We start from the raw sequence: 13,877 nt of genomic DNA on the forward strand, positions 1-13,877 counted from the left end.
AAGTTTTCTGAACAACAAAAAAAACAAAACAAGTTATTTTATTGAATTGTTTTAAATTGTTGGACATAAAATAGTGTAAAAACACCAGGAAATCAGCTCCAATTGATTTTAATTTGGGAAATCCTTTCCAAAGTATTCCCATGCATAATAGAGAGATATACACTGAGTGTACAAAACATTAGGAACACCTGCTCTTTCCATGACATAGACTGACCAGGTGAATCCAGGTGAAAGCTATGATCCCTTATTGATGTCACTTGTTAAATCCACTTCAATCAGTGTAGATGAAGCAAATACAGGTTAATGAAGGATTGTTAAGCCTTGAAACAATTGAGACATGGATTGTGTAAGGTGTGCCATTCAGAGGGTGAATGGGCAAGACAAAATATTTAAGTGCCTTTGAACGGGGCATGGTAGTAGGTGCCAGGCCAACCGGTTTGTGTCAAGAACTGCAACACTGCTGGGTTTTTCACGCTCAACAGTTTCCTGTGTGTATCAAGAATGGTCCATCACCCAAAGGATATCCAGCCAACTGTGGGAAGCATTGGCATCAACATGGGTCCATGCCCTGACAAATTGAAGCTGTTCTGATGGCAAAAAGGGTGGTGGGGGGTGCACAACTAAATATTAGGAAGGTGTTTCTAATGTATGGTATACTCAGTGTACGTGATCGTATACAATGTAAGCAAGGTTCAAAATTATGTTTTAGTCAAATATATCTCTTTGGGCTTCTTGGGGTAAATTTGCAGTCTACAAATTATTTGTAATTATGTTCTGGCCACCGGACCATCTGCTCAAGAAAAAATCGTCACGCGACTGAATCTAGTTGATGATCCCTGGTGTAGAGTGAGTAGAGGTGAGAGCACGAATCCTTGCGTTGCTCCAGTGCTGCAGGATAAAGAGTCCGAAATAAGTTTTCCCAGCTTCACGTGTTGCACGCTGTTGGTCAGGAAGTCAGTGATCCACTGACAGATGGAGCTGGACACGTTCAGCTGGGAGAGTTTGTGTTGTAGCAGTTCTGGGATGACGGTATTAAATGCGGATCTAAAGTCCACAAACAATATCCTTGCATGTGTCTTTGTGTTATCGAGGTGTTTGAGGATGTAGTGTAGATAACGTTACATCAAACACAATGAAGCCTTTGAACAGCAGCAGGTCATATCCTGTACATACAGTATAGCTGCATCCCAAATGGCTCCTTATTCCATACATAGTGCACTACGGGCCCTTGTCAAATGTGTGACTGCATGTGTTAGTGAATAAATCAGAGGAGAGCCGGAGGGGGAGGAAGGTTGGAGAGGAGGCGGAGGGATGGAGAGAGAGAAAGGCGGAGGGATGGAGAGAGAGAAAGAGAGGCTGAGAGGGAGAGAAGGGTAGAACAGGCTGGAGGAAACAAATCCATCCTGGAGCCTCTCAGTGGGAGCTGAAGGACAGCCAGCCTTATTCCTACTTCCTTTTCTGTATGGGATGGTACCAACTAGAGGTCACACAGAGTTCAGCTACCTCACCTTCTCCACGTCTCAGCCTCGCTCTACATACAACCTACTCAAAAGGAAGTCTCAACCCTATCTCAACTTTCTCTCTTTCTTCTTTCTTTCTTTCTCTTTTCTTTCTTTCTTTCTTTCTTTCTTTCTTTCTTCTTTCTTCTTTCTTTTTTTTTTTCTTCTTTCTTCTTCTTTCTTTCTTTCTTTCTTCTTCTCTCCTCTCTCTCTTTCTTTCCTTCTTTTCTTCTTCTTCTGTCTCTTTCTCGCTCTCTAAACTCTCTCCATAGCACACCCTGTAACACTTTAAAAACTAGCCAGGGTTGTGTTGCAATGCGAGCCCCTGACCGTGTTGTTCTTTTGCATAACTGTCTTAGTTTGAATTGTGTTTGTTTATTTGTTTGTTCAATGATTCAGTGTGGAGACTTGAGCAACAGCCCCTGTAGGCTGGGTGGATGTGGTCGAGGGTGGTAGCATCTAGGCTTCCTGTAGCTTGTGCCTCACAGAAAACACACACACACACACGTCCACTTCCACCCAGTATGGTCTCTCAGCTGGACATAATAAGGCTTAGTGAGAGTTATCTCTCTGCTGGGGTTGAATCAATGGACAGATGCTAATCTCTTTCCTCCCTGTCACTGGGTCCTGTTGTTCTCTTCTCTTCTGACCAGGACTGTTGCTGACTTGTTTATATGGGGACAACCGCAGCATTCCTTTCTTTTTCCTGGTGTTCCTCTCAGCTATGTACATGTTGTGTCAGGATGTTTTGTTCTTGTACAGATTTGTTATTAGCCTGGTCCCACATCAGTTTTTCTATTGTTTTATTTTTTTTTGGGGGTTAGATCAGCTTTAATATTGCAGATAGATTGTAACTTCCATCAATGTAATTGTCAGCATCACTTCCAATCCCCCATGTTTTTTTTTCTCTCACAAATATATACAGTTGAAGTCTGAAGTTTACATACACTTAGGTTGGAGTCATTAAAACTCGTTTTTTCAACCACTCCACAAATGTCTTGTTAACAAACTATAGTTTTGGCAAGTCGGTTAGGACATCTACTTTGTGCAGTCAGGTTTATAGGCCTCCTAGCTCGCACACGTTTTTCAGTTCTGCCCACAAATGTTCTATAAGATTGAGGTCAGGGCTTTGTGATGGCCACTCCAATAGCTTGACATTGTTGTCCTTAAGCCATTTTGCCACAACTTATGAAAGCATGCTTGGGGTCATTGTCCATTTGGAAGACCCATTTGCGACCAAGCTTTAACTTCCTGACTGATGTCTTGAGATGTTGCTTCAATATATCCACATAATTTTCCTTCCTCATGATGCCATCTATTTTATGAAGTGCACCAGCCCCTCCTGCAGAAAAGCACCCCCATAGCATGATGCTGCCACCCCGTGCCTCACGGTTGGGATGGTGTTCTTCGGCTTGCAAACCGTAGTCTGGCTTTTTTATGGTGGTTTTGGAGCAGTGGCTTCTTCCTTGCTGAGCGGCCTTTCAGGTTATGTCGATATAGGACTTGTTTTACTGTGGATATAGATACTTTTGTACCTGTTTCCTCCAGCATCTTCACAAGGTCCTTTGCTGTTGTTCAGATGTAGCTCAATTGGTCCTCTGGAGCTCAATTGGTAGACCATGGCGCTTGTAACGCCAGGGTAGTGGGTTCGATCCCCGGGACCACCCATATGTAGAAATGTATGCACACATGACTGTAAGTCACTTTGCATAAAAGCGTCTGCTAAATGACATATTAATGAACGTGGTACCTTCAGGCATTTGGAAATTGCTTCAAGGATGAACCAGACTTGTGGAGGTCCACCATTTCTTTTCAGAGTTCTTGGCTGATTTCTTTTGATTTTCCCATGATGTCAAGCAAAGAGGCACTGAGTTTGAAGGAGGCCTTGAAATAGATCCACAGGTACATCTCCAATGGACTCAAATTATGTAAATTATCCTGTCAAAAGCTTCTAAAGGCATGACATCATTTTCTAGAATTTTCCAAGCTGTTTAAAGGCACAGTCAACTTAGTGTATGTAAACTTCTGACCCACTGGAATTGTGATACAGTGAAATAATCTGTCAGTAAACAATTGTTGGAAAAATTACTTGTGTCATGCACAAAGTAGATGTCCTAACCGACTTGCCAAAACTATAGTTTGTTAACAAGACATTTGTGGAGTGGTTGAAAAACGAGTTTTAATGACTCCAACCTAAGTGTATGTAAACTTCCGACTTCAACTGTATATACATATAAATACATATACATACATATATATACAGATGCTTTAAAAATAGATATTTCCATTTACTTTCCAACCGCACCACCCCTTCCCTAATTGGAGTAAATGTCACACCCTGGTTCGGGGACTCATTATGTTGAACCAGGGTGTGTTCATTCTATGTTTTCGGTTTCTCTGGTGGGTGTTCTAGGTGGTTTATTTTCTATGTTTGCCGGTGTGACTCCCAATCAGAGGCAAACGAGTGTCAGCTGTCGGCTGTTTGTCTCTGATTGGGAGCCATATTTAATCTATCTGTTTTCCTTTCGGGTTGTGGGATTTTGTTCGTGTGTGTGCGTGTTGTACACTAGACGTCACGCTTTCGTTGTTTATTGTTTTTGTTGTTGTGAGCATTTAATTAAAATCATCATGTTCACTCCCAACGCTGCGCTTTGGTCCTATTTCATAGACGGGCGTGACAGTAAACTAGTGAACAGCAATGCTTAGGCCTCTACTTCCAGCTTATACATACTATATACATTTTATGGACACAGTCAATTTTACAATAATTCTATGTTGTTTGTTTTTGCTCCCGAACTTCCCTCTACCCTCAACCTCTCAGATCATTTTCATGATGTCCATCCGGTTTGCTTCTATATGCCAAATCTCTCCAACTGTGCTCCTTCACAAAAGCTCTCAACCTATAACCTATATACTTATTATGGACACAGCATGCCCTACATTAGTTATCTTGCTGTTTTTAGTTGTTGTTAGTTGTTATTAGTCCCATCCTTCAGCTCCATTCAACACCTCCCATCTATGTCTTAACACCATCCATATTGGATTTCTATTTTCCATATATTTCTCAACTGTACTGTGATGTTTCACAAAAGTTCTGAACCCTTCTATTGTCATTGTTTCTACAGATTGTAAATTGAAAATAAACATTTTTGCTAAAAGTATTATTATATTATTGATCGATTGACTATGACTTTTCAGATCACCCAGTAGTGCTATCCGCAGGGTTAGCTCCAGGTAAATATTGCAATCCTTCAGCCATTCCTGGACCTGTGACCAAAAACAAGCCACAAATAGACAGTATCAAAACAAATGATCTAGTGATTCGGTCTCTTCGCAGCAAAACCTGCAGAGCTGGGAAGATTGTATCCCCCATATAAATAATATTCTATTGGTAGCAAGAATTTTGTATAATAATTTAAATTGAACAATTCTAAGTTTTGAATCCGGCGTCGTTTTGTGTATCAGTTCATAAACACTATGCCATGGAATCGGCACGTCAAAAATCTCTTCCCAACTATTTTGCAATCTATATGGGACGGCTGTCAATCCTTTGGTCCCACATCTGTCTGTGTTGTAAAGCTAACCGTTCATTGGGACACAAGACCGCACAAACAGATGTGGGACCAGGCTAGAGTTCCATAGATTCTGGGATGGGGGATTGAACATGGTGTTGAACTTGTCACATGAAGTCCTGTAATACGTCACATAAGCCCTCTAATACTCATTTTGCTATGAACAGTCTTAAAAGACATTTCAAACATGTAGGACCTTGGTAGTTTGAACTATCCTTATGGCCTAATCCTCCTGTTCAGGAAGAGGTTAACCTTACCTTAATCACCTAATCTTCCTGTTCAGGAAGAGGGATCTGTTTCACAGCAACAGTAGCTGCTATATATAAAAAAAAAAACTTCTGAAGAAGGTTAAACGATGTTCTGCATAGGAAATGCAACTCATGTTTGTTTCCGGTTTTTATTTTCTTCAGATGAGAAAGAGGAGGGGTATCCTCGGCAGCATCCTCCTGCCTAGCTTTCATATATCTATGCTGTCTGTCGACGACCACATCAACAGGAAATATGCCTTCAAGGTCAGTACTCACTGCATGTTTTCATCCTTTTTGTCAAACTGTTGATGCTTTTTATTTTGATGTCTGAGATTCCAGAGCTAAGAGGAAAGAAGTGAGAGATGCATTAGAAGGTGGAAAGTTGGTTCGATTTAACTTTAAAAAAACAAGAAAAGAGGGAGGGAAAAAAAATAGGGGGGAGAGAGAACGAGCAAGAGTCAGTCAAGGACAAATAAAGCTGTTGTGTCTGGCTTGTGCTGCTACTGCTTTAAAGACCCAATGCAGCCATTTTTATCTCAATGTCAAGTCATTTCTGGGCAACAATTTAGTACCTTACTGTGATTGTTTTAAATTAAAATGGTCAAAAAGAAACATACATAGCTACTTAGCAAAGAGTAATTTCTCAAGGAAGAATTTAGCTTGGAGTCTGGGAGTGGTCTGAGTGAGGGGCCTAATTGGACGAGCCTAATGGGAGGGATATGTAACCTGAAAACTAGCTGTTATTTGCAGAGAGGTTTGAAACTCTTTTTTTATTGGTCTATTAACTTATACCGCCTGGTGATATCGCCAGGCAGGCCAAAACTCCATCCAACCAAAACAGGCTGCAATTTCAGGCGGTCTTTTCAAACATCTCTTACACTAAAACGGCATTATCATCATTTTCACAATTTCACAGTATTTTTCCAACCTCATAGTGTGGAAATATATACTGAGTGTACAGAACATTAAGAACAGCTTCCTGGTATTGAGTTGCACGCCCCCCTTTTGCCCTTAGAACAGTCTTAATTAATCGGGGCATGGACTCTACAAGGTTCCACAGGGATGCTGGCCCATGTTGACTCCAATGCTTCCCCAGACGTGTCAAGTTGTCTGGATGTCCTTTGGGTGAAACTGTTGAGAGTGAAAAACCCAGCAGCGTTGCAGTTCTTCACTCAAACCGGTGCGCCTGGCACCTACTACCATACCCTGTTCAAAGGCACTTAAATATTTTGTCTTGCCCATTCACCCTCTGAATGGCACTCATACCCAATCCATGTCTCAATTGTCTCAAGGCTTAAACATCTTTATTTAACCTGTCTCCTCCCCTTCATCTACACTAATTGAAGTGGATTTAACAAGGGACATCAATAAGGGATCATAACTTTCACCTGGATTCACCTGGTCCGTCTATGTCATGGAAAGAGGTGTTCTTTATGTTTTGTACACTTAGTGTATATAAAACAGAGGAAAATATTGTTTTTGTCTGCACTCGGCCTTTAAGCATTGTTAGTAAGCTAAGAGTTTAGTCAGGGTTAGGGTTGCAAAGGGAGGGTATACAGTGCATTCGGAAAGTATTTAGACCTCTTGACTTTTTCATCATTTTGTTACGTTACAGCCTTAAGTCTGAAATTGATTAAATTGTTTTTTTCCCCCTCATCAATCTACACACAATACCCCATAATGACTAAGCAAAAACAGGTTTTTAGAAATTTTTGCAAATGTATTACAAATTAAAAACATATATAAGTATTCAGACCCTTTACTCAGTACTTTGTTGAAGCACCTTTGGCAGCTCAATGTACTTTGCTCTGTTAATCTTTCTCTCGATCCTGACCAGTCTCCCAGTCCCTGCCGCTGAAAAACATCCCCACAGCATGATGCTGCCACCACCATGCTTCACCGTAGGGATGGTGCCAGGTTTCCTCCTGACATGACGCTTGGCATTCAGGCCAAAGAGTTCAATATTGGTTTCATCATACCAGAGAATCCTGTTTCTCATGGTCTGAGAGTCCTTTAGGTGCTTTTTGGCAAACTCCAAGCCGACTGTCATGTGCTTTTTTACTGAGGAGTGGCTTCCGTCTGGTCACTCTACCATAAAGGCCTGATTGGTGGAGTGCTGCAGAGCTGGTTGTCCTTCTGGAAGGTTATCCCATCTCCACAGAGGAACTCTAGAGCTCTGTCAGAGTGGCTATCGGGTTCTTGGTCACCTCCCTGACTAAGGCCCTTCTCCACCGATTGCTCAGTTTGGCCGGGCGGCCAGCTCTAGGAAGAGTCTTGGTGGTTCCAAACTTCTTCCTTTTAGAATGATGGAGGCCACTGTGTTCTTGGGGGCCTTCAATGCTGCAGAAACGTTTTGGTACCCTTCCCCAGATATGTGCCTCGACACAATCCTGTCTCGGAGCTCTACGGACAATTCCTTCGACCTCATGGCTTGGTTTTTGCTCTGACATGCACTGTCAACTGTGGGACCTTATATAGACAGGTGTGTCCCTTTCCAAATCATTGTCCAATCAATTGAATTTACCACAGGTGGACTCCAATCAAGTTGTAGAAACATCTCAAGGACGATCAATGGAATCAGGATGCACCTGAGCTCAATTTCAAGTCTAATTTTTTTTTTTTTACATTTGCAAACATTTCTAAAAACCTGTTTTCGCTTTGTCATTATGGGGTATTGTGTGTAGATTGATGAGGACTTTTATTTATTTAATCCATTTTAGAATAAGGCTGTAACGTAACAAAATGTGGAAAAAGTAAAGGGGTCTGAATACTTTCCAAATGCACTGTATTACTGGAAACTTTCAGAGTTTACCAGTGAACTGCCAGAATTTTGGTATCTTTCAAGGATTTTATGTAATCTATCACAAGACATCTAGTGGCCCGTTTGGGTACTTCAGATTATCACAGGTGTCTGTAATTATCTCTGGCCTTATCGCATGTAAAATATATGAAATAGTTAAATAAGATGATTTTAAAATAAAAAATTGAATGACAAAAGCTGTAAAACATCATCCTAAATATAAACCATCAACTTAGTGAATACCATGTGGTGTTTAATATGAGGGGTTCAGCATGAATATCCTTTACAAGTTTATCTATTTTCTTTTATCAATGTCAGTATGTATTTGTTGTCAATGTTTTGGCATCAAACTGGTGGCAGTTGTGAAAAAAATCAATAGTTGGACGAGTTGCAGAGTTAATATAAAAATAATGCCCTTGTTGATTAGATGCTTATTTCATTAATCAGGCTATATTCTTTTGAACCATATGGTCTATCCACTAGAAACTCATGGACATTAAACAATTGAATACTATATATTAATAAAACATATTTTAAGTTATTCAAGTATAAATGACCAAAGTTCCAATAGATTGTTCTGTTAATTACCAAAATGACTGAAGATTCCGGTAGCTTTAGTAAATTACCGGTAGCTTTGCAACCTCGTCGGGTCAAAGAGAGGAAAAATAAGGCTTGTTTTTGGCATGTACTGCTTTAAGCATGGTTAGTAAGGCAGAAGCTACAGCATTATGTTTCACTCCAATAGCCTCAAGTGTCCCAGCGGCAACCAGTTGTATTTCATAGTCCCGTGTAGCTCAGCTGGTAGAGCACGGCGCTTGCAACGCCAGGGTTGTGGGTTCGTTTCCCACCGGGGGACCAGTATGAAAAATGTATGCACCGTAAGTCGCTCTGGATAAGAGCGTCTGCTAAATGACTTAAAATGTAATTTTAATGGCGTCTCTCTCGGTGCTGTGGCTTTGCTCTCTGGTCTGGTTCCTTTACAAAGCCAGAGGGAGGGAGAGACGAGGGTTCGGCTCAGCCCTGCCAAGCAGCGCAGCCACACACAGACGCCCAGGAGTCTGCCCGAGCTTGGTCTCTCGAACCGACCACACAGACTGAGTTTCCATCTCCTCAGAGAAAGAAGGGGGAGAGAGAGAGAGATGAGGGAGAGGAGGAAGAAACAGAGCTGTAGTTCTAAGGGATAATAATCAGAGCAACATTTCACATAACGCAAAAGGAAATGTGATGACGCCAACTCGGCTGTATGGCGGTCATGTTAAAAGGTGCAAATTGGATTTTCACAGGTGAAAGTTTTTCACCTGTGAAAAGGCAAATTCCATCTTCAATTCACATGTGAGGTGAAAACATGTTATTCTCCTCACATGTTTAAAGGGTAGGTAGCATAAACGTAATCACATGTAACATATGGATTTGCATTAGAATACGCATCAAAAGTCCCAATGCAAAGTTACACCTTACCTTTCAATTTTTTCGAGTTATTACATAAAACTGATCAGAATTTTTATTTTTTTATGCCGAAAGTCAAGGAAGAGCCAAGGAGAGGCCTTCAGAGGGAGAGGCCGTTTCACCGGCCCGAGGGAGGGTCAGCTAATCCAATAGCGATATAGTGAAGTAAATCCACATTTATTCAGAAATGAGCATCGCATAACAGTAGACGTGCGCACATTTCCCATACTCCAATCCGCTCGCTTCAAACCGGATAAACCGGTCCCACTTCAAAGCTAGCGTCTGGTTTTTGGGCCACAAATGAGTCGTAACCCCGTCCTTGTGGATATTACTGCACTAGCTACAAACAACGGAAAAGTACTACATCGCTCACTTGCTTGACAACCACTACCAAACGCACAGGGGAAGAGGAGATGCAGTTTTCCGCATTAATTGATATGGTTTCTTCTTCTTGGATGTACGTAGTAGCTCACCAGCGCCAACACTTGGTTTGGAATGTAATTACATGCTAGCATGGCTAGAGGCTAACGCTAGCCAGCTGGAACTAGCTTGGTGACGTTGAGAAATAGTACATTGTGGGTAGTTCTGAAGCTATCCGGAAATACGTTAATAAATATGTAATTAAACATAATTAACCAGATCGTGACTACAACTAAGTTACTAAGTCTTTGTGACCAAGCTGTGTCGTTACATTGGTGAGTAAAAATGCTTCCTTCCCTTTAAACTTTCCATAATCCTGTCTCTTGTGGCGAACATGGCAGTTTCATAAAGCCCCTTATTCCTCACTGACTGTTGTTACAAATGACTTTGTGGATAGCAAAGGAATGCCTGTCTTTTGTTTGTCAGGCTCTGGTAAACAGGATATTGGGAAAAGGATTACTCATTCAATATGTTCTTGTCTGTCTCGCTGTGTTTCTCTCTCTGCTGTCTTCTACGCACACACTAACAATGCCTTGGTTTGTCTATTGTGAGCGGATCTTGAGTGAGGAGAATCGGCTGCCTGTTTACCAGTCCAAGTGTTGCATGGTAAGTCCTGAGTCCTGATTCCATATTAGTGGTATGCAAATCTTATGGGTTTAGATAGCCTACATAGGTGATGGTTGTGTGGATATCCACAGCCCACTGATTCTCACACACTTCACCTGGTGTCAGCCAGGATTTTTCTCTCCCAAAATATACATCTGCTCAAGCAGGGAGGATATGAACTAGTCACTGATGCTGTCAAAACAAATGAACAGCGGTCCTTAAGAAGTACATGAAGATGTATGTCACAACCTTCATTTATAGTGAGGGTGCTACGTTAAAGAACGTTTAAAAGGAGAGGGAATTGCCACCCCAGGCCAAACATAGACTGATCTGACTACAGTGTTGGCTTTAGAAACTCGATGAAGTCAGGGTTAAAGAGACCACATCCCAGTTGAGTCAACTAACCGGCTGCGTTCTCTCTCTCGCTCTTCCAGGTAACCCTCTGTTCTCTTCGACTCTGATCTGGCAGGCGACACATCCCAACATGCGGACGTACTACTTTTGCACAGATGCAGCCAAAGACATGGAGTCATGGATGAAGGTGATGACAGACGCTGCCCTGGTGCACTCCGAGCCTGTCAAGAGGTTTGTATTCAATCAATCAATTAATCAATCAATCAATCAATCAATCAAACAGATGCTTTGTTTCCCATTCAGTCAAGATGTCTGTACTGAGTAGTATCAAAACAGAGACACTATTTCCCATTCATATGAGCTGCGATGCTCATATTGTCTTAAAAGGCAATTTAGCAACTGAAGTGGGAGGAATAGATTGATTAGATTTAATATGAGTGTTTGAACGGTGGGAACCTCCATGATAGAAATATGAAGGAGCTGTTCTGTTTAACGTTTACTTATCTTCTCTTGTTTGTTGTTTGACCTCTGTTAATGGCGCTCCTCATGTTGTTTAGGGAAGAGTCTCATCGACCTCAGCATATTCCAGTCCTCTAGAGGGCTACAGAAACACTGGCGCTACACTGTTACATAACCTGGCTGTTGTCAAATTCTTAATAGGGGGAGGAGAACTCTCTCTGTGTGTGTTTGTGTGTGTGTGTGTGTGTGTGTGTGTCCTGGATGCACGATGCAGGTGTAGCATGAAGGATGCACAAGCTGTACTGTGTGTGTGTGTGTACATATGCGTGTGTGTGTGTGCGTGTGTGTGTGTGTGTGTGTGTGTGTGTGTGTGTGTGTGTGTGTGTGTGTGTGTGTGTGTGTGTGTGTGTGTGTGTGTGTGTGTGTGATAGATGCGTCATGTGGGGGGATGATGGGGATTCAGAGTGAAATAAGTCACCTGGCAACCTGCCTTCACTACACGGGTGAGCAGCGTGTGTGTGTCTACATGACGAACAGAGAGGAGGCCTCTAAACAGTGAGTGTTTTTAATTCATCTGGTTAGCTAAATGAACAGGTGACACTGGAACAACGCTGCTGCCAAAACACTCTCTAGTCTTTTACTTTTTTCATACAAGAGCAAGTCTCCCCTACCAAAATGAGACAAAACTGCATGAATAGAAGTTAAATACAAATACCCATCTCATTTCAATACAAATATTAATCTCATCTCATTTAAATACTAATACTAATCTAATTTCATGCTCACTGTACCATTTCCCTTCTTGTCTTTCTTACTTAAAACCTGATGGGTAGTTGGATACAGTCTTAGAACCCCCAGAAGAAAGCAACATAACATTCTGATGGGTAGTTGGATACAGTCCTAGAACCCCCAGAAGAAAGCAACATAACATTCTGATGGGTAGTTGGATACAGTCCTAGAACCCCCAGAAGAAAGCAACATAACATTCTGATGGGTAGTTGGATACAGTCTTAGAACCCCCAGAAGAAAGAAACATAACATTATGATGGGTAGTTGGATACAGTCTTAGAACCCCCCAGAAGAAAGCAACATAACATTATGATGGGTAGTTGGATACAGTCTTAGAACCCCCAGAAGAAAGCAACATAACATTCTGATGGGTAGTTGGATTCAGTATTAGAACCCCACAGAAGAAAGCAACATAACATTCTGATTGGTAGTTGGATACAGTCTTAGAACCCCCCAGAAGAAAGAAACATAACATTCTGATGGGTAGTTGGATACAGTCTTAGAACCCTCCAGAAGAAAGCAATATAACATTCTGATGGGTAGTTGGATAAGGTCTTAGTACCCCCAGAAGAAAGCAATTAATATTCTGATGGGTAGTTGGATACAGTCTTAGAACCCCCAGAAGAAAGCAACATAACATTCTGATGGGTAGTTGGATACAGTCTTAGAACCCCCAGAAGAAAGCAACATAACATTCTGATGAGTAGTTGGATAGGATCTTAGTACCCCCAGAAGAAAGCAACATAACATTCTGATGGGTAGTTTGATACAGTCTTAGTACCCCCAGAAGAAAGCAACATAACATTCTGATGGGTAGTTGGATACAGTCTTAGAACCCCCAGAAGAAAGCAACATAACATTCTGATGGGTAGTTGGATACAGTCTTAGAACCCCCAGAAGAAAGCAACACAGCTAAATATACTCCTGATCAGCAAAAACATGCCTGATGAGGTTATGCAGATGGAGTTTTCATAGGGCCTATATGACTTTTATAGACTTGGAGCAGAGTCAGACAGACAGAGGGCTGTGAAACACATTATGTGTGACTACTGCCATTTAACGGCAACGGCCTGTGGGTGGAAACTCTCTCTCTCTCTTGCTCTCTCTCTCTCTTGCTCTCTCTCTCTCTCTCTCTCTCTCTCTCTCTCTCTCTCTCTCTCTCTCTCTCTCTCTCTCTCTCTCTCTCTCTCTCTCTCTCTCTCTCTCTCTCTCTCTCTCTCTCTCTCTCTCTCTCTCTCTCTCTCTCAGTCTCATTCTCTCTCTCCTCTCTCTCTCTCTCTCTCTCTCTCTCTCTCTCTCTCTCTCTCTCTCTCTCTCTCTCTCTCTCTCTCTCTCTCTCTCTCTCTCTCTCTCTCTCTCTCTCTCTCTCTCTCTCTCTCTCTCTCTCTCTCTCTCTCTCTCTCTCTCTCTCTCTCTCTCTCTCTCTCTCTCTCTCTCTCTCTCTCTCTCTCTCTCTCTCTCTCTCTCTCTCTCTCTCTCTCTCTCTCTCTCTCTCTCTCTCTCTCTCTCTATCTCTATCTCTATATCGATGGGTTGACTTAGTTGATGTGACCTTGAGCTCATTAAAGGGCAAGGACCAATGGTATCCATTACCTCTAAAGAGTCACGCACCAACCTGTTGAACAGATATGGAGTGTGTGTGACGCGCCCTGCGTGTGTATGTGAACCCAGAGAGATCAGTGAG

General features: G+C 41.9%; 1 protein-coding gene across 1 annotated transcript in view; it reads left to right on the top strand.

Annotated features, from left to right (window-relative positions):
- Positions 1-13,877, top strand: part of LOC121531551 (pleckstrin homology domain-containing family A member 5) — a 241,540-nt gene that overhangs the window by 163,355 nt on the left and 64,308 nt on the right. Inside the window, exons 8-10 of the mRNA XM_045205197.1 lie at positions 5,482-5,519; positions 10,361-10,591; positions 11,061-11,176. Of these exons, the coding sequence (XP_045061132.1) occupies positions 5,482-5,519; positions 10,361-10,591; positions 11,061-11,176 (385 nt within the window). The remainder of the gene's footprint in view (positions 1-5,481; positions 5,520-10,360; positions 10,592-11,060; positions 11,177-13,877) is intronic.

The sequence above is a fragment of the Coregonus clupeaformis genome, chromosome 19, assembly GCF_020615455.1.
Source record: "Coregonus clupeaformis isolate EN_2021a chromosome 19, ASM2061545v1, whole genome shotgun sequence".
Lineage (NCBI taxonomy): Eukaryota > Metazoa > Chordata > Actinopteri > Salmoniformes > Salmonidae > Coregonus > Coregonus clupeaformis.